The sequence below is a fragment of the Balaenoptera physalus genome (assembly GCF_965194825.1).
Source record: "Balaenoptera physalus genome assembly, chromosome: 13".
NCBI classification, from domain to species: domain Eukaryota; kingdom Metazoa; phylum Chordata; class Mammalia; order Artiodactyla; family Balaenopteridae; genus Balaenoptera; species Balaenoptera physalus.
The window spans coordinates 97,899,549-97,920,692 of record NC_138892.1 but is presented as its reverse complement, the minus strand read 5'-3'; the positions used below and the strand labels follow the sequence as shown (position 1 = coordinate 97,920,692).

Sequence of the window (21,144 nt, the reverse complement as noted above, 5' to 3'; positions counted from 1 at the left end):
TTGGTAAACAGATCTATTTGTGTGACTCCTGTTACTCATTTGAAGCAATGTCACTCCTTTTTCCACTGTGGTCTGTGTGTCTGAGTCACAGGGAGCCTAAACTGGCTTCTCTGAATTGATGGCTCCCTCCCAGCCTCTCTTGACGGACTGCCAGCTTAGCAGGGCGTAGCTTACCAACACATTTTTTTTTTTTTTTAAAGCCAGACTGATTCATAGAAACTCCTTTAAAGCACAGTGAAAAGAAACCGCCCATCACACACCCCAGCACACCAGCGCAGGAAACTTATAACCTCGGGAGGCCAGCCCTCCCCTCACTGCGGTCACAGACCTCCAGAAGAGCGGACGCCTGCCACCAGCTCCTGTCACTCAGGGCACCTCCATCTCTGGACCCTCAGGTAGGACAGCTCCCGACACTGTGGGGAAGCCCAGCGAACTTTCCTTCCTTCCCACTGCTCTCCTCCTTCCGACCTCACCGAAACTTTGCTTTTTCTTTTTTCCTTTGCTATTTTTCCATGACTCTTTGAAGTGAGCCCTTCAAATTTTTGGCTAAAAGTGGGCACCGAGACAACTTTTTCCTTAAGGTTCGGTAAAATCTAGTTTGATGGGAGCCCCGGGGGGTCGGGGCCATCGAGGGGGCTGGGCTGTAATTAGGTCTTGCAGGAACTGGGTCCTTGTTCTGAAAGCGCGATGGGAGCAGGGACTTTGGGTATTCCGAAGATTCGTACTAGCTTCCTAGGATACCACTAGCGTATCCTTTATGGGTTTCCTTTATGGGGGGAACCACGACGTACCTTTGAAATGACAGAGTGTGCTTGCCCGATGTTGTCAATTCCTCTGTTTTGATTCAAAGTGCTTCAGGACTTGAATTGTTTCTCTGTTTGCTGGTCTTTTGGGGTGATGGTGGATAGAGATCTGCATTTCAGTTTATTTTCGTGGTTACTTTTACTGCTGTCCTTTGGCTTGTTCATTCACTTTTATTTAAGTGTAAATATTTTTTCTTTCCATGGGATAGGAGGAGGGGGTTGGTTTGTTTAAAGAAAACCGTTAGAGAGAGAGAGAGAGAGAGAGGAAACTCTTTCTTTCAAGTGGAGTTTGAAATAAAACGCAGGATGGGTGCCTTTGGTGAAGCTGGGAGCCTGATGTGGATTCCAGAACTCTCTCTCTGGCCAGATATGGAGGATGGGGAGAAGCAGGAGGGAAACTGGGTTTGGAGGGGAGAGCAGGGGAGCTTCATCTGTCCCTGTAAAAAAATCGCTTTGTGCTTTCACTTCAGAAACAACCAAATTTTAGTGCTGAGTGAAAATATGGCATATCAGAAATGTTAAAATAATTTTTTATTTTAGGTGGATGTGGGATTTTTTTTCTGCAGGGAAGGCAGTGATTGTTTTGGAACATTTATCTTCTCACTCTTTCCAAAACATGGCTGTACAAATGCAAACAAACGCTCGTGCTAATCATGAAAGGGATCTGGAAAAGGAAGATGAGTGATTTCTATTTGCTTTTTTTTTTTTTTATGATTAGCATTTTGGTGGAGGCGTGGCCCATTTCAACATAGATACTGGTGTATTTTTTCCCCCAGGTAAACAAGATGAGGAGAATGACAGGATTCAGCTTGTCTGATGAAATTAGGCTTTTTCTTTAGAAATGTAGTTCATACGAAGAGAAGATTCAAAAGTAATCAGCTTGCGTACCTGGTACAGGCAAGGCGCCTGGTAAAATTGCCCTCAAGGGGATGATTAAGTTAGTGCAAGGGCAACTTTTCAAGATGCAGGGAACTCCCGCCTTTGCTTGAAATGTTGATTATTTCCAGTTTACATGGACGTGGATTAGGGAAGCGATTATTAAGTTGATGGTAGTGGTATCCTAGGAAGCTAGTACAAATCTTTTAGTCTGTGCAGGTTAAAACTAATAAGCTGGATTTAACTGGTCAGCAAATAGACAACACTGACAATTCTGGGGGCGTAAACCATCATGAATTTCATTATTTGTGCAGCATCTCACTTTACGCTGGAGTTTTATAAATGAGCAAGTGTGCTGCGTGTTATTGCCTGGAGTTTGAGGGCAATTTAAAGAATGCGGTTTTGATTCCCACCTTCCCCTCTTCCTCCAAGAAGTAGTGAGAGAGTTCCATGGCTGAGGGGGTTTTTGTGGATTTCAGCTGTGAATCTTTGACAAGACTGAACCGGGAGGGTTGTTTTTCCTCCTGCCCTCAGAGGTGGATCAAATTCCACCCCAGACTCTGAGGACTGCGGCGGGCGTGCAGCGCTGTCTGGAGGGCCGCAGGATGTCCGGTCTGGCGTCCTGGTCCAAGGACCCCCTGGACTTTACATTGTTTGAGGGTAGGACACTGTCCTGGGAGTTGGCAGAAGGCCATCGAGGACCAACCCAGGGCAGATCACATCCCAGAGCAGATGCTGGCCCCCTCCCAGGAGTACAGGGCAGTCTCTAGGAGAGGAAAGACGTCCCCTCCACAGACCACAGAAAAGACTGTGGCTTTCTCCACTCTTCCTGCTTCCCTCCTAGGCCACACTTGGCCCATCCAATTCCCAGGGACATCTGGGGGACCTAGGGAAGGAGCTCCATAGAGGCCACCCGGGGCATGCAGACCCTCTTGGCTTGGACTCGGTGGCTCTGGGGGTTTCAGCTGGTACCAGACCCCCTGGGACCAGCGGAGAGAAAGCAGTCAGAGACCTAGAAGGCTTAGAGGTGAAGCAAAAAGGCTTTTCTGTAGACTCCTCAGAGCCTGACAGGGCATAGACCCGAAAAATGGCCTCAGAAAAGGGCACAAGGCAAATATAGTTACAGTTCATCCTTGATTTTGTGCCCTGAGTTTGGCAGGGATCTTGGAGGTCAACCCATTCATTCTCTGCCATATGCAGAAATCTTATTTTCACACCACCTTGGACGGATGGGAATTTTACATTTCCCTAAAATTGCCAGAGAAGAGGCTTGGTACCTCAGAAGGTACTGTCATGCTCACCCACCTCTGCTAGATAGCTCTAATTACTAGAGTTTCTTAGATCCAGCAAACTTGGCTTCTCTATAACTTCTCTACTTTGTTCCTAGTTCTCCGGTGCTGAAAATACCTATTCTATTTTCACTGTTGTTGACCCATCCGATGCTCCTTATCCTCTAAACACTTGACCCTTATTTAATATTTAATGGATACAACTTGATGCATCTGTATTATTATTATTACTACCTAAGGTTCAGAAAGAGCAGGGAGCGTTTTCGAAGCTTTGAAACTGTGAGCATAGTCATGCATATGCAAGTGATCTGATTCTGAGGGCCTTCATTTCCTAAACACACGCATATGGTTCCTTCTTGAACCGACCACCTGTATACACGTAGCTGCCTAGCACAAAAGCTCAGAGCCATTTGGGACTCTCAGATATACATACTCAGAGGGACACACCCAATTACTACCACGAGGTCATGGTTAAATCAATCCAATGCCAGAAACACAGGCTTCTTTGGCCTTCTGGGGCTGGTCCCTTAACTTGGTCCATAGTTCACGCAGCCCATGCCTTTCCACTGTTAACCTCCTGTCATAGTGAATACAGGAACAGGCTGCCAATCAACGTCACCTCGATCTAATTGCTGGTGGGCAGTCTGGATGTCAATCCCCTGAAAAGAGCTCATAACCCTTGACTAACATGGAACTGGAATTTTCTGACCGTAAATGTCCCTTTTCCAATACTTTTTCCAGTTCTGCCCAGATGACCCTGGATTTCTATTCAGTAATCAAGGGAGCCCAAATACGCTTCCAGTTAGGAGTTTGCTTGAATTCCCAAAACCCCACTCCCCAAACATGCATGTCTCAAGACCACTCTTTGTAACACTTCAGTTACAAGTCATTTCTCTCAATTTAATTGGGAGATCCGCTGATACTGAAGCACAAGGATAAAAGTAGAAGCCCTTGTGGGGATTGCTGGGTCTCTCTCTCCCTTTTTAACAAAATATTTGGGTCAACCTTTCCTTCCCTGCTGTGGAAATGGCATTTCTCTGGAGCTAAAATGGACTCCTCTGTTCTTGGGGCCATTGGCCTTATGCGGATCTGGCAGTTTTCATATTTCCCGAGCCTGTTTCATGAATTCTCTTTTCCAGTGGGGTAATTAAAATTGAGAACCCGCTGGGCTTGGGTTGAAATCGGTGGCATGAATCCTGGGGGTAGGTGCAGGATGGCTGAATAGGAAGCCCGAGGGGCCGTCGTCTTGTCCCGACTCTGCCGTGTGACGTGGGCAGGACACTCGTCTTTTCGATGGAGGGAACTGAGCTTGGTGGTCTCCACGGCCCCTTGTGGCTCTGAGACCCTATTGTTCTAAGATCCTACCATTCCTGTTGTGAGAAATCCCTTGGCTCACACTAACAGCAAGCTTAATCCATAAACGTTGGTAGGAAAGTGAAACGAAGCAACGTGTTGCATGCGAACAGGCGTCTCACGGAGGACGGAGGACCCAGGCGGGCTCCTCGGCTTCATACGCTCAGAGATCCCTTAGGGACCGGGTCCGCGGGCTTCACCGTCGGGTGCCAGTGAGCATTCACCCAGCTCTCGGAAGAAAAGTAAGAGGTTTGATTTATGAAACCCGAGGAGCACCTGCTCAGATAAGCAGGGCCAGGCTAGCGAAGCCTTGTGGGGTATTGACAACAGCAAGGGATCCGCCAGGAACCAGGCCAGGCTCGGGGGGACGCGAGGAGCTGGTCTTGGGAAAGGAGCCCCACCCCCTTGTCAAGGAGGGTGTGGCCGCAAAGGTGTGGATGAGAGCTGATGGGGAGCCGACCTTGAGGAGGAAAGGGGAGGTGCCAGGAGGAAGGGGGCGGGGAGCAAGGGGACTGCGCGGGTTTCCTTAGGCCTGTGTGTCGGGGGAGGAGGAGGGGGGCAGATGGAAAGGCCTAGAAGAGGGAGAAAGTGGAGAGAGGAAGCCAGGGAGAAGGAGCAAGAACAAGGCAGAAGTGTGAAGATCTCTTGACTCCCTCCCTCGATGCCTCGGGACAGTCCTTAGGGCCAAGTATTCCTTCTTTGTCTCCCCCCCACCCCCCAATACCCCCCGCCCCGCCCGTGAAGAATCTTCTGTTGCTCATGGATGCAACATTTGAGTTTCCATCGAATATCTGTGCCAACAGGGCGGTGATCTTCCCCCGGGGACGTTTCTTCCCTTTTCAGAAGGGTCATATCAGGGCTGACAGCAGAATGAAGTCCTGGGTACTTTGATGTCTTCTTTGAAATAATCAAAGACCCTGCCTAGGAGGCTAGGTGAGGGGAGCTGGGGAGAGGTTTCCGCTCCTGAAACCAGGAGTCGGACCAGCCAGGTGGGTCCACTCTTATTTCAGAGAAAGGGTTGTGAAGCTGAGACCTCGTGCTTCCCTCGGCCCGCCATGCTTCGCTGGGGAGGCGGGCTTGTGCTGTAGGTGGGAGCCAGGATGGAAGGTTTGAAGCTCGTCTGGGGTTGGCAGTGGCAGCGGGGGAAGGAGGTGGGGGAGTCGGGTTCGGCGGGGCAGGCTCAGCTGGTGGACCCTCTCAGCAACCTAATGGAAAGAAGCAGCGTCCTTCCAAAGGCCCTTTGTTTCTTCCAGTGGCGCTCTTTTGAGGGGCTGTGCTGACCCTCTGATTAACTAGGAGGCGGTGGGAGGAACAGAGTGAAGGGGAGATCCGGTAGAAGTTCTAGAACTTCTGCCCCAACGTAGGAGAGAAAAGCTCGTGCTGCAGTGGAGGAGGCCTGACCTGGAAGATGCCGGGGGTGGGGGTGGGGGGGCTTCATCCTGCTGCTGCTTTCACTCTGGAGACCTGCTTTTCCTTTTCTGTCGAGGAACTGGACTGAATAACCTCAGCCCTGCTAAGCCACTAAACAACCAGTTGCCCTTAGAAAGAGCAACAAAGCCCGCAGCCCACCCCAGGCACTGGGGCGGCCCCGGCTGCACCTGCATCCGTCTGGCCCTGCCACCTCCTGGGCTGCGGCCCTGCTGGTGCAAGCCTGTTACCGCCACCTACTGTCGGATCCCTCCAAGGGCCCCTGGGGCCGGGCCACACCTTGATTTTCTTCCCAAACCTTAGTTATTATCTTGGCAACCTCTCCCTCGGAGACATTCTGGCCGCCAGAACACTCCTCTTTTGTTAGTATCAGAAGACAACGAAACTTCCTTCCTCGCCCAGGGGACATTGCCCGATGGCCTGACCAGCTGCGGGCCAGGACCGGGACCGGGGGCGTGGGCTGGGCCCGGCCTCGCTGTCCAGGTCTGGCCTGAGCCTTGGCAGATGTCCCCCAGATCTAGCCACTCCCCAACACAAAAGAGGACCAGAGGAAACCAGAGAGAGAGGTTATTCTCTTTGGGAACGTTTGGAAAAACAAGCTTCATGTTGCTTGTTTGCTTTTAGCAGAGTTGCTGGCCCTCAGTTTCTGCCCGAGAAGCTTCAAGCCCATTTTGCTGGGCCGAGCTTCTCATTTTCCATAAAGGAACACAAAGAATAACCAACAACTGTACAACCTTTGCTCTGTGTCAGGCAGGAGCCCTTCAGTCCTCACACTAAGGCTACGAGGTCTGCAGATCACAGTTAAAACGGGCTGGAGTTTCAACGTGCTTGAAATAGCTTACAACTTTACATGTCAACTATACCCCATTAACACTGAATTTTTTTTTTTTTTTAAGTGGTGCAGTCAGGAGTTGAACCTGGAATTTGTGCTCTTTTTGCTGCTCAATACTGTGTCTCTCTAGGAGCTACTGTTCAGAGAGGGTATGTTATTTTCCCAAAGTTAGCAGTTAGTCAGAGGCAGAATTTTTATGAGAATCTGGTTTTCAAATAGGTGCTCTTTTTTCTTTCTTTCTCGTTTTGTTCCCCTTCAATAACATCTTCCTACCCCCACCCCCAGTTCCTCGTCCCTAACTATGGGAGAATCATGCTAGTCTACAGCAGTGCCGGAAAAACACCACCTTTTCTATAGTAACCCTCGTTCATGAGAGCCCACATTTGGGAGGTGTGGTCCCCTTACCCCCAGGACCATGAAAGAATAGTTGTTTTCTTTGGAACATGTAGATTCCTGTTACTTTTGCTACTAGATTGGTGATGTTTCTCCTGGTCATAAAAACTGCCCTGTGCGCTTGAAAACATCAGACCCTGGAACGATGTGTATATAGTGAGGTACAGCTTGAAATTCTTTCCTTCCACACCAAACATCAGACATCCAGAAGCAGGAGGAAATAGCCCTTCAGGATTCTTTTTCTCCACATGTTTCCCACGGAGAAATTAATGCCCCCCTCTCCCACCCTTACATAAAAACAATATTTAGAATGGAAAAGTACACTTGACATAAAACAACAAGAACAATGGTCAGAAAAGCTCATCCAAGGTCTCATCCACTCAGCCCTGCCTTTAATCCCAGCCTTTTCCTCCTCCGGATACATCCTCTACGACTGCTCCCCAAAGAGAGTATTTCCTTTTCTGCTGGACATTCATTTTGCCAACCCAAATGATCCTCAGTGGGAAAGAAACATATCAAAATAAACCAACAAAAGCAAAATGATCCTGATGTGTAGAGGACAGAAAGGCATTCGTGCTACCACCCTGCACAGTGTCCCCAGGAGAAGCACAGCCACAGTTTTGGGTATGCCACGAAGGAAGATGGGCAGATGTGGGCTGACTCATGGAGATCGTACGACCAGGAGTGGCTTTGCCTTTCATCTTGTGCCTTGGAGAAAGCACTGTGTCTTGGTCTGAGAAAGCATTCTTCAAAGTCTGCAGGTACCCAGAAAGAGATGGGGATTTCACTGAAAACATCAATCAATGAAGAGACAGAGCGTGTCCAGCAGTCGGGTCATCTCAGGACAGTGTTATGACTTTTAGTGAGATTTGGGAATCTCAGGTGATGTCCTCTGGCTAATTCTCTGATAATCTGGAAGTTCTGCTGGAAAAGTGACCACTTTAGAAAAATGCTAACAAGGAAGCATTAGACAAAGGGCAGAAGTAAGATCAAGGTAGTCATTGTCCAGAGCAGCCTCTGACGTGTTGTCAGGACCTTTCTAATGGAAGGGGGTCTTGGTAAGTAGTGAGCTCCCCGTGACTGGAGGAGTTTAAGTATGATTTAGGTGGTTCCTTGGTGTAGATTTATAGATGAGTTTCATGTATTGGGGAGGAATTTTAAAGCCCCCTTTCAGTCAGAGATTCTGTAATTTAAAGAGGTAGATAGGGAAGTTAAATACACAAAATAGTATTTAGAAGTTTAAGATTTTTTCTTCGCATTTACTTGTTTCTTCTTGAATAAAAGGGAACAAACGCACATATAGCCTTGGACATTCAAATGTCAAAGATACTCAGAGGAATTCCCTGGTGGCGCAGTGGTTAAGAATCCACCTGCCAATGCAGGGGACACGGGTTCGAGCCCTGGTCCGGGAAGATCCCACGTGCTGCGGAGCAACGAAGCCTGTGCGCCACAACTACTGAGCCTGCGCTCTAGAGCCCGCGAGCCACAATTACTGAGCCCACGTGCCACAACTACTGAAGCCCGCGCGCCTAGAGCCTGTGCTCCGCAACAAGAGAAGCCACCGCAATGAGAAGCCCACGCACCTCAACAAAGAGTAGCCCCCGCTCGCCGCAACTAGAGAAAACCTGCACGCAGCAACGAAGACCCAACGCAGCCAAAAAATAAATAAGAATTAAAAAAAAAAAAAAAAGATACTAAGGAAATATTCACAGAGTTTGCCTGTAGTAAGATGTTCAATACATAGTTACAGAAATATATAAATAATTTCTAAAACTAATACAGGACTAAAGTTCACCTATATAAAAAAGGGGGAAACATTTTCTCTGTAGAATTCTGTTGTTTTTTATGAAGACTTCCGTTACTTTGACATTGATTGTTTTTCCACAGAAAAGAAAATATTGCCTTCCTTGATTCATTTATTTGCTCGCTGAACAGATACTTGGTACCTGTCATAGACAAGCTTCTCCTTTCAGGAACTTAGAATCTTAGGGGTGGGGGAGCGAAACATTTCCACAAATAATTCTGTTACCAGGCGGGTTGCCACCAGTGATTTTAATAACAGGAGGAAAATGACTACTTCTGTTCGGGTTTAAAATTCCTCGGATTCCCAGTGCCAGCGTGAGGTGTTTGGATCCTCTTTCCCGATTGGTGGTGGGGTGGTGGTGTGTTTGCAAGATATGAGAAGAGGAGTGACTTGGTCGGATAATCCAGTGGCACAGAGCATATATTTAAGAGGGAGGAGTTCAGAGAGAGGATCGCGGGAGAGGCTGATGGTCCTGAGCCAGCTGGACAATGACAATGGGAGTGGGAAGTAAGGATGCACGGGAGATAAATACTGGAGGAAGAATGCATGACCTGACTGTGTTATTTTCAGCAATGAAGCTGGGATGATGAGGACACGGGAGGGGGAAGGGGAAGCTGGGACGAAGTGAGAGAGTGGCATGGACATATATACACTACCAAATGTAAAATAGATAGCTAGTGGGAAGCAGCCGCATAGCACAGGGAGATCAGCTCGGTGCTCTGTGACCACCTAACGGGGTGAGATAGGGAAGGTGGGAAGGAGACGCAAGAGGGAGGAGATATGGGGATATACGTATATGTGTAGCTGATTCACTTTGTATAAAGCAGAAACTAACACACCCCTTGTAAAGCAATTATACTCCAATAAAGATGTTTAAAAAAAAACAACTGGGATGAGAGGAAGGAGTGATGGGGAGGGACTTTGGCATCTGGTCATTATTGCTCCTGTCTCCCCAGAAAAGCCTGGGCTGTTCAGCTGCCAGGGAAATGACTAAACTGTCTTCTGGCTAGCCAGCCGGATCCACAGGCTTCTCAGAAAGCTATCTTGTGCCATCTGGTAGAGGATGCCTCCACTTTGCCTTTGTCTGTGAGACTGTCACACACTCCAAGTGAATCACAGACATTTGAGCTCTGTGGGGCTCCCCCATTGCTCACACAACCCCCAGATCCCTGTTTCTGATTATGTGACACCCCCTGTCTCTGGCGAGATCTTCAGTGACTCAAGCCGAGGATTTCCATCGCTTCCTTTGCTGGAGAAGTAGGTTTTGGGGGCTCTATTTTGTTGTATTGTTCCCAATTATTGTTCCTTGGACCACCCTCAAGCGTTGCTTCCCCTAGACTCTGGTGGCCGCTCAATAAACACACAGGACTCCAGGGCAGAAAGAAAGTTATCTGACCCCTAGTTTAGCAATCACGGAGCCAAATTACCAACACCTCAATTGTCTGTTTAGAAGTCAATGATTCTCAAAGTCTCTGCAGTATGAGTTACCCATCAGAAAAGGAAAGGTGTCCACAGAGGCCTGATTAATTTCTCCTGGTCAGAACGCCCTAAAAGTGTTAGGCTACCTGAAAAAGGCAAAGAGGAAGGCAGTCTCAGGGATATGCTCCTTTGATTCTTTCATTTTTGGGTGTGGGGTGGGTATAAGAGGGAGGCAAGAAACCAATAAAGATTTAAGTGGACGGAGCCAACTAGAGAAGGCAGTTATCTTTCTCCCCAACATTAGCTAGTCATTTACAGTTCCAGTCACCAGCAACCGTAATCTTCAGGTTCATTTTCACTAACTGGAATAAATGTCCTATTAGCAAAGAACTTCATCCAGATCTAGAATGGTCAGTGGTTGTGAGGCTTGTATCGGGGACAGGAGTGTAAAGAGACCACTGCCCTAGTGTGGTCTGGGTGATGCGGGAAGAACAGGGGAAGCATGGTCAGAAACAAAGATGGCAGAGGTGGAAAAGGGCCTGTCCATTAGGGCAGAAAGAAGAACAGGAAAGGGATAAAGAGAGCCTGTGTGTGGCTCTAAGTCGCTAACCTCCGTTTCTCTTAACGATCACTTCTCTCTAGAGTCAGCATTCATGCCTCCTCTACTTTTCTCAGTTTCCCACCCAACCCCACGGAGCCCTGACCACCCCTGTCCCCGAGCTTGTTGGGTAAATGAGGATAAAGGGGGCGATCCTACTCTGCTTCTAGTGGTGGGTAGAGAAATGTGTTCCTGGCACCCCACATAGAACAGTCAGTGGACATCCTATCCCTTGAGAATGCAGTGGATTCACTAGCTCTGGTGGCCTGGGTGCAACTCCAAGGACCACAGATCATGTTGTTAGGAAAGTCCCAGCAACCACGTGAGAAACTTTGGGGCGTTCCCAAGCACCGATGCTCTGTTGGGAGGAAGGTGTGTCACCCAGCTCTTTAGAACCTCCATGCTGTTATCCTTTACTGCCTGGTTTGAGCCGCCCGGCTGTGACTAGGGGTCTGCTTTCCGTTGGCGCGTGCTATCCGTAGCCTTTCGGAGAGGTGGGAGAGAGTACTCAGTTATTGTTTTAGTGAAACATACTGCCACGAAAGAAAGTTGTAGCAGCCAATACTTCCAAAGATATAAATGCTCAGAAATGGTCTCTTTTCGGTGCTTTTATCTGAAGCAAGATACACACGACGCCAGGGAATGAGGCTCTCAGAAATCTCCCCTGCCTGTGAAGGGTGGGTGGACCCCGTGGGAGCACGGGGTCTTCTTTTATTTCTACCCAAACCGCTCTACTACTTGATAGGTCCTCACTCATCTGCTGGGGGGCCTCTAGTATAGGGACTGAGTACCTAGGGATGGTCCAGGCCAGACACGTAAGAAGACAGTTCATTCTGTTTCCAAACGTGTTGGGGAGAGCCATTGAAATGAAAGGAAGCCCCTCTAAGCTGACAATGGATGATACTAATAAAAACCTGACAAATTTGGGGCAATGAAAAATGGAGAGGTTGCTATATGTGTTATGCAGTAGCTCCAGCTAAACAGCTCCTACTTCCGGCTGGATACAGCAGCCAAAAGTGGAGAGAATTGTGTGTTCCGTGCACTAAGAACATTTGCTAATCCAAGACATTTTGCTCCTTTCGTTGGTGAAAAGATGTGGCATGATTACAGAAATCTAAATACCCTGAAAGAGAGTCGCTTCCTTGCTTGATTCCGCCACTCACTCCTGCCTGCGCCCCGCAGGGGAATAATGATCAGGTGGGGCTGTGGGTTAGATCAGAAGTGAGAGCCACTGGCCAGGAACTCGCACGCCCCAGGGGGTGCAGTGGACCAGCCACGGTGAAGATGCAGGGTAATTGGAAGGCAATTATGTTCAAGTCATCAAAACGGACAGTGTAAGCCAGGGCGAAAGGAATCAGACTCAACTTCGGAGGGTTACAGACCAGTCCAAGGAGACGGAAAACACTGCTGGATCCCCAAGAGCATGTAAGGGAGGAGACTCATAACATTTTCCTCAACCTCATTTAAGAGCCCTCACTTGGTGTGTTATATTCTGTCTTTGGTCCCTCAACCCCTATTAGGAAGAGGGTGTTTGTAAATTAGAAGTAAAGGAATAAAAAAGTCATTTGTAGAGCCCAAGGAGGATTAAACATGACTCGTTATATAATATTTTTTAAAATCAATTTATTTATTTTAATTTTTGGCTGCATTGGGTCTTCGTTGCTGCCCGCGGGCTTTCTCTAGCTGCAGCGAGCTGGGGCTACTCTTCATTGCGGTGCGCGGGCTTCTCATTGTGGTGGCTCCTCTTGTTGCAGAGCATGGGCTCTGGGCGCGCGGGCTTCAGTAGTTGTGGCACAAGGGCTCAGTAGTGGTGGCTCGCGGGCTCTAGAGCGCAGGCTCGGTAGTTGTGGCGCACGGGTTTAGTTGCTCCGCTGCATGTGGGATCTTCCCGGACCAGGGATCGAACATGCACCCCCTGCACTGGCAGATGGATTCTTAACATCTGCGCCACCAGGGAAGCCCATGTTATATAATATTTTAATTCCTTGCATTCAGAGAATTAATTCATGCCTGTTCCTTTCTCCATGAGGGGTGCGATCAGGATCTAGTGATGGTGCGAATCTTGGGGGTGCCAGGAGGATGGGTAGCACAAGACTGAGAAGAGTGAGATTTCTCCTCCTCATCCCTGACGGCGTGTTCCTCCCACTCAAGGGGCAAGGATTAGGCATAAAGACAATTTCTAAGAGACCTAAATGATTTTATACACACAGCCTTGTGAACTGGATAGCAGATAACCTATTACTGGCACTTAAAACATGGGGCAGCCTGGTGACAGATGGACTGGGTTGGTTTGGTGCCAGCTACTCAGTTTCATATAATAATAATAATAATAATAATAATAGTAATACTAATAATCACAACGAAAGCAACCCCATTAGTATCTGCCATGTGCCAGGCACTGTGCTGGGAGTTCTCCATATACGATCCAATGTAACCCTCACATTTCCCTGTATGATTAGCACTGCAACCCTCACTTTACATAGGAGGAAACTGAGACTGGAAGGTCAAACAACTTTATATGATTCTAACTCAACATTCGTCTAATTCAAAAACCTCTTTTCACTGTGCATTAAACTCAAGCAGAAAATTGAGGAAGTGTGCAAGGAGCTGAGAAAAGCAAAAATGCATTTGAATGTGTGGGGAGATTATTAATAGCAGGCATGAAAGCTCCAAGCTCTCCCCTGAAGCCGCGGGATAAACTTCATCATTTTGGTCATTCACAGTTCAATTGGACGCATTTCTACAAAAAGAATCTAGGTGGCAGGAAGTGCTCGGATGGGGAAGGAGGGTGCCGGGCGGGGGGGGGGTTGGAATGGGTTGGGTGGGCAGTGGGGGCCAGTGTCTACCTCTCATTCCTGGCCTGTCAAGAGCAAGGCCCCCGGGGTACCATAGGTCATTCTAGATTTTGAGTGCCTGATGAGGAAAGGGAGAGGAGATCAAAATCATCGGAAGTGTTGGAATGATTGTATCCGTGCTCTCCAGTAAATACCCGGTCCAATGTGAAAGGGGCTCAAGCACACTCAAAGCTTCCATTAAATGAGGTGGAGGGAGAGAGAGAGAAGTGGGACACAGTTGCTGGATGTGCACTGCCAACTCCTCCCTGAGAGGGGATAGCCACACATCCACCCCGCCTAGGGTGTGAATAACCTGAGCCCTTTCCTTCTGAAGTTCCTGAGAGCTGGCACCGCCTCTTAACCTTCTTGGGCGTGAGTGACAAAGCACTCCTGTAGCTGACATTAATCAGAATAGCTGCCCTCTCATGCATCCTTCACACTTCCTTTATTTTCTAGGTTTGATGACCCATGGGCTCCCGTCTTCTATTCTGCTGAGATTACGGCTGAACGCTTTTGTTTACCCATGCACATTCTTAATCTCTATGAGTTCCCCATCCTCCCACCCACCGTGTGATGGATGCATTTGCCCATCTGCTCTACTGAGTCCTGAAGGATTGGCATTTGGGTAAATGTCATGCACAAGCCAAAGGCACCTTTAGTAGTCTCTCAAGCTGCATCCAGCCCCCAGAACTGTCATATTGAATCATAGGAAATATAACCCTATGCCTCCAGACCAATAGTAGAGTCTGTACCATGACACAGCCCAAAGGCTCCGGTGCAGTAATACCAGTCTAAAATGTTCCATCGGTAGATGATCAGATCATTAGACTGTAATTAGGTAGTTATAATTATTGAATATCGAACAGCATTATTATAATAGAAGTTGTGGCTCTCACGTTTTATATCTCATCTGGGATCAAATTAGTAGCCCATTCAGTCTCTGGGCATTCAGTAATAGCTGCTGGTCTGAGGAAAATTAGATTAAAATTGCTGGGTGAGCAGTTTGATAGAAGCGTGGACACTTCCCTAGTGGAAAATAGAAATTTATATGACATTGTTGCACAGAGACCTGGAAATTACAGCTGTGAAAGGCCTTGTAAAAACCAAAGTCCTACTTTTGGCCTCTAAAACACAAACAAAATAAAATAATAACAGTTACCATAAAATTTTCTGGTTTCGAAACAGGCTGTATCAGAAGGATGAGTATATAAATACCTGAGAGGCAGAATTCTGTTTCTGTTGAGGTCTATTTAAATAGACGAATAGGTACTTGGGGAAGCTGGGCTAACTAGTTGTTTGCAGGAATTTATGATGAAATCTTGATGGTTTTCACTGCAGCTCTTCCTGATTTTAGCAGCTAGCCCACCCAGGTGGGAAAGCTGAATTATCGTGTTGAATCTGACAGTAACCTCTCCTTTCCCTTTCGTGTTCTCCTTTCTTTTCAGAACTCTCTTCACTCCCAAGCCATCAAAAAGCCAAGATGTTGGTGTTACTGGCGAGCATCTTTGTGGTCCACATCGCCACCGTCATCATGTTATTTGTTTCCACCATTGCCAACGTGAGTCGTGTTCTTCTGTTCATTCATTCATTTGGAAGTTATTTGCATATTTACATAAAGTGCTACAAAGGATGTTTAAGCCATAATTCCTGCCCTTTGTGAATTTACAGTTTAGTCATGGAAAAAAAATAAACACATACTTGCACTTCAAACAACTAAGTAACAAGCGTCTACATGAGTGATCCCACCAGGCTGGAGAACACAGCAAGGCTTCTCAGTGGAGGTGGAACTTGGAGGATGGGTAAATGGGTGGGGTTTCTCTCTGCTAAAGATGCAGAGTGAAAGGAGCATGGGACGCCTTCTAGGTGTGCCAGCCAAGGAGCCCAGCAGGGACGGACAGGCTTTGTTCAGGGCATAATGAGGACGCCTGCGTGGCAGGGCAGAACTTCCCTTCCTTCTGGGGACCTTGATTAGAAGGAGAAATGGGAGTGAGATCATAAGACACTTTGGTGGCCCAACCGCCAAATTCAAGATCTGGGCAGAGAGTAGCATGTGAGAGTGGAATTTTGCAAGATTAACCTGATTCCCCTGAATTAACTCAAACAAAACAACCTAAAAATATGGAGGTAGCAGCAGGCTCTTCTCTCTGAACCTTGGGCTACTCTGACCTCTAGTGGTAGTTTGCAGGGTCCATTGTGCTTGTCTCAGAAAAAAAAACAAGACAGCTCCTTGGACCTAAAAGCCAAGGCCATCCATCACTAGACAGACAAAGATGGTTCCAGAACCTGTTTAGGTCCCTGTTACAGTTGAAGGATAAATGGGTTTTAAAGTTCAGAGTTTTGCCAACATCGGTGGGTATAATTATAGGCAAGGCTAATTGAAGCATCACTGTGATAAGCCAGAACCCTCACCCACGTGGCCTCCTCCAGACTCTAATTTAGCCATTCTGTATGCTGCCCTCCAAGTCTCTCAGGATAACGGGTCTGATAAACAACTTCAAACTGTATTAGTGGATGCTGAGTGCTGAATATCTGAATTATCAGCTTCTGATATGGGGCTGGACACAGAGTTGTTTATTAAATCAAGAGCAGGCAGGCGATTTGACATCCTGGCCCTGCTTTTCCAATAAGTCTCATTTTAACAGACACTCTGTGTAGACAGGGCTGGGTGTTTGTTTTTCATCCCAGAAGGATAACTGTTTTGCTGGCACTGTGGTGAGCCTCGGGGAACACATTTTGGTCATTCTTCTACTTTCAGCTGCCGCCACAGGAAGGCTGTGGCTAGACTATGTTATTATGGAATTACTTTGCATGTTGTGACGATCAAGGTTTATCTTTCTGTTTAGATGAAAGCGGCTTACTGATCACCCAGCTATTTTCTTCGTTGCCCTTTATGTTTCTTACTTTTTTCCAGTTGAACATTTTTCCTTAACTTTTTCCCCCTCTAGCCAGCCCCTTCCATGAAACAATCTTGGTAGGGTGTATGAATCGTGCCTCCTTAAAACCAATTTCCTCACGCAGGGTTTCCGTTTCTTAGATCCTTAGAATTTTAAACCGCGATGGTCGAATTACTTCTTTTCTTTTTTTTAAAGTGATGAGGGATGTGAGGCCCAGAGAATGAGGTGACTTTTCCTTGGCCACACATTCTTCTCTCTCTTTTTTCTTGGGATCTTTGTGACTTCAGTTTTAGTGAGACCTTATTTCCACCAAGAGATGGAAATAAACCATGTTTATGACTAAATATGGAGTCTTGGTTAAGATTTGGTCCTGACACAAGGTGATTTGTTGTTTCCTTTTCTTTCAAAGCAGGGGGTTAGTTTATACACAACTTTTTATTTCTTTTTTTAATTTATTAAAAAAATTTTTTACTGGAGTAGAGTTGATTTAAAATGTTGTGTTAGTTTCTGCTGTACAGCAAAGTGAATCAGTTATGCATATACATATATCCACTCTTTTTTAGATTCTTTTTCCGTATAGGTCATTACAGAGTACTGAGAAGACTTCCTTTATTTCTTTTTGATTTCAGGTCTGGATGGTTTTCAATAATGGAACAGGATCAGTAGGTCTTTGGAAAAACTGTACTTCCACTGCTGGCTGCACCGACAGCCTGTCATACGGCGGTGAAGGTGCGTACAAAGATATTGTACTCAGTGCTGACAGTTGGTGGGCTCAGGGAAATGGCCAGTCCCTCGGGGACTGGGTAGCCTAATGCCCTCACTCCCCCCGCCCTGTGTCCACAGATGCCCTCAAGGCAGTGCAGGCCTTCATGATTCTGTCCATCATCTTCTCCGTCATCTCCCTTGTGGTCTTCGTGTTCCAGCTGTTCACCATGGAGAAAGGCAACCGCTTCTTCCTCTCGGGGGCCACCATGCTGTTGTGCTGTGAGTATCAGCTTACCCAGAAAAAGCTTTCCCGTAGACCTTACCACGAGTGCTCCTGGCAGCTTGAACAGCTGAGCACGTGGGGCAGTGAAACCGCCTTGTACAATCTGTGCTCTTTGGGAGAACCCCTGATAGCTGCTTGGAATAAGAACCCTCGTCGGCTTCATTGTTTAAACCTGGGCTCCTGGGCAGCTACCAAGTGGCTGGAGTCCGCCCATCAGTAGCACTGGTATACAAGACCCTCGAAGGGGGCAGGGATGTGGGATTCCTTAGGAAGATGAAACCGCTGCCAGAATGCCTGCAATGATTGCCATTCCTGCTCTCCTGTCGTTCTTCCCCGATACACGCAGTTTGGTGGAAGGCGTGTTCTTTTGCATCCCTCAGGCAGCCTGCCCTTGTGTGCTGGGGTCCAGATGGGAAAGCTGAGGGGTGGACCCGAGATGCTGTGTTTCAGCCGCACAAACCAGTGCAGATGTGAGAACTCGGACACCTCTGATTTGCCAACACAACCATCAAGCTTGGTTTGGGGCAAATCGACAGAACTACCGTTGGGGGTCAAATTTCAGATTTCATTTTCCCATCGCCCATGAGGGAAATAGGCTCTTCCTAAAATTATAAAATCTTTTTCTTGGTTTTCATGTTAAGAGACCAAACCAACAGCTGATCGTTGTTTTTCGCCTGCAGGGCTGTGCATCTTGGTGGGGGCCTCCATCTACACTCATCACTATGCCGACTATGCCGACGGCCCTCAAAGTCACCAGGGCTATTCCTTCATCCTGACCTGGATCTGCTTCTGCTTCAGCTTCATCATCGGCATTCTCTACCTGGTCCTGAGAAAGAAATAGGCTGAACGCGTTATTGGGGATCTGGGGGGTGGGGTGGGGAGGAGGGAGCCCTTGAATCTGGGAGAGGAGTGGAAGTTGCTAAGCAGGAAAAACCAAGAGAGGGAATTGGGGGGAGGGGAAGGCAGGGGGGAGGGGCTGAAATGCAAGCATGACTGAGGGGGTCCTGTACTGGTCCAGCCCCCGCCCCAGGGGAAAGCTGTGGGCTGGGATGGATGCTGCCTGGATTCAGGCCAGAGGGCCTCCCTCCAGCCTCCAGCTGTTATCAGTTACATACACTGCCCGGGGCCCCAGCAGCTGCCACATCGCTGGCTCCACTTCCAAGGGTGAGTTCAGTCTTCAGACCTACTGCACCTAGTTAATATAGCGGTACAAGTTCCGGCAAGGGCAGATACTGTTCTTGTGCGGAATACGCCAGGCTTGGAAGCCATCCTGCCCTTCCGACCCAAAGCAAAACAGCACCATCTGAAGGGCCCTGTGGGAGGACTTTGGCCAGCGAGCCATTATCCCTCGTTGGAACGGAGATTTAGCTCTGTGGTAGTTGTGACAAAATGGGAGGAAGAGAGAGAGTGATTAAGGCTAAGTTGGTGGGTTAGCTAAACTGAGAAAGAGAACTTTTCACAGTGGAAGGCCTGGGGCGTGGTCAGAACCCAGACTAGACCTCACACAGCTGCCCCTCGTGGAGACCTCTTGCTGCAGACTTTGCTTGGCCTCCCGTTTAAAGTCAAGGCAGCTCTCTGGAGTTTCTGGAAAGCCACTAACGACCAATTCAGTGGTGGAAGCACCACACAAATTATGGGAAAAAGGGACAGTCTTATAGCAGGGTTATATTAGCTTTATGTTATTAGGAACCTCTCTCCATGCAATCAATGTTTGTTTTAAGTATATAACGTGAGAGAGATGGACAAAGTCCCGTGCAACACAATCTGTTACTCTCCCTCTAAACTGTACACTTTCGAGGAAGTTTTATCTAATTAGCCACGTTGGGGATCAGAGCTCCTAGGCTCAGAGGCAGCTCTAGCTTTGACATGAGCTGGAGGGGTTGCCTTTCAGAGGTCCTGCCTATCCTGCAACACAGGTGAGGCAAGGCAATTCTGGAAGCTTCTTAAAATACACACAAACCAAAACCAAACAACAAATCCTTGGATGAAAGGTGCTATATCATTGTCAAGTATTAAGCATACTAGATTTCAGTCACAATAAGAACAGAGTGTCTGTGCTTCCAGGAAAATAAGAAAATTTCCGTGAGAGAAATAAAAATATAGGTGATGGGCAGATATTTTCTTTAAGGAAAAAAAACCCCTAAACACTCTTGTGGTACCCAGTCAGATGATAATTGAGCTTGTCTGCTGCCACAAGAGTGTTTCTATATAGGACTTAGAAGTATGGTATTAGTATGGTATTCCTGGTTAAGCAGGCATTGCTCTGGCCTGGCGCAGCTATTTTAAGCCATCTCAGATTCTGGCTAAAGGGTATTTTTTTGGTGGAAGACATTTCCTTTACCAATCTGAGAATATCTACTCTAGGGAGAATCTGAGACATCTTGCCTACTTTTCATCTTCTAGCTCCCTCTTCATCCCGTTTCTTATATACGTTTCCTTTTGGGGAGCTATTATGCCACAGTTGCTGGTATTTATGTAAAAGGACTATTACTAAGTATATTTCTTTATGTTCATTCTGGTTAGGGGAATGTTGAGAGCTGGCCACCAAATTATCTGGGCTGTGGGGTAAATTGGTTGGCAAGCAAAAACTGTGGGATGATAAACTTTTAAATTATGATTTAATGATCACATGATTTTAGAAGGCTGTCTTGCGTGCAGAAGCAGATTTACATATCAGATACAGCCAAAAGAGATGCTAGCATTGTGTTAAAAAGTCAAACTGTGACTGGAGTGAACCATGTATTCCCTTGTCTTTTACTTTGTTTCTGTGCCATTTATGTCTCATGTAATTTGCATTACGTTGGTGGGTTGTTCTAGTACTGTATTTGGCTTCTTCTTTAATAGATTGGTATTTCATATACTATAATTGTAAATATTTTGATACAAATGTTTATAACTCTAGGCATATAAAAACAGATTCTGATTCCCTTTACTGTGTGAATGTTTTCTTTCAAAAAATGTGTAGGGAAAATATGGATGATAATGACATTTATTCCTAATTAAGTTGTCAATCAGTTCGATTTGGACAAGTTGGCATTTATCAGAGACATTAAGCTACTTTCTGGAACTGAAAGTATAGTTTTATCTTGCTTTAATTAAGCCTCTTAAGCAAAAAATGGAACTTCATAAGCTAATACATTAGAGAGAGGTTATTATCTTGAATCAGAATGGGTTATGACATTAGAAATGAGATACTTGTAAATTTTCTTTGAAGTAGCGAACTCCTGTAATGTGTCTTCAACATATAAAGCAATTCACAATGGTATGCGTCACATACATTTGCAGGAGCCAATTCATTGCATTACCCGGGGCGTAATCTGTATGGACTCTATGAGAGAAGGAAAGATTTGAGGCTTTCTGGGCACAGTAAGGACCAGAATGAAGAGTGGAAAGCAGGGTTTGGTGCCGTGTACCCCAGCATCATGTCAACACCAATACGATAAGAGTGGTTTTAATGTGGAGTAGTCCATCTTTCAGTCCCCTGTGGTCTTGGATGAAATAACTGCACACAGAGTAATGCACAAAAAAAGACACAATGGAACCCGAAAATAAGACTTCAACATATTTTAAATTAAATTAATCAAATTGCATTGGTTATTGATAACCTCTTACAGACCTATGTGAGTCAGTTCC

At 46.9% G+C, this 21,144-nt stretch overlaps 1 protein-coding gene across 1 annotated transcript; it reads left to right on the top strand.

The window, feature by feature from the left end:
• The first annotated feature begins 234 nt into the window (after window positions 1-234).
• EMP1 (epithelial membrane protein 1) lies at window positions 235-20,443 on the top strand. The gene is made up of 5 exons (XM_082422000.1): window positions 235-395; window positions 15,075-15,187; window positions 17,153-17,252; window positions 17,367-17,507; window positions 18,192-20,443. The coding sequence occupies exons 2-5, from the start codon at window positions 15,110-15,112 to the stop codon at window positions 18,350-18,352; spliced, it is 480 nt and encodes a 159-aa protein (XP_082278126.1). The 5' UTR covers window positions 235-395; window positions 15,075-15,109; the 3' UTR covers window positions 18,353-20,443.
• Window positions 20,444-21,144: the final 701 nt, after the last annotated feature.

Bases quoted from the DNA above. Each gene is read 5' to 3' on its own strand.
- EMP1 (XM_082422000.1), top strand. From the start codon at position 15,110: ATGTTGGTGTTACTGGCGAGCATCTTTGTGGTCCACATCGCCACCGTC. The intron at 17,253-17,366 runs GTGCGTACAAAG...CTGTGTCCACAG, and splicing joins CCTGTCATACGGCGGTGAAG to ATGCCCTCAAGGCAGTGCAG. The intron at 17,508-18,191 runs GTGAGTATCAGC...TTTCGCCTGCAG, and splicing joins GGCCACCATGCTGTTGTGCT to GGCTGTGCATCTTGGTGGGG.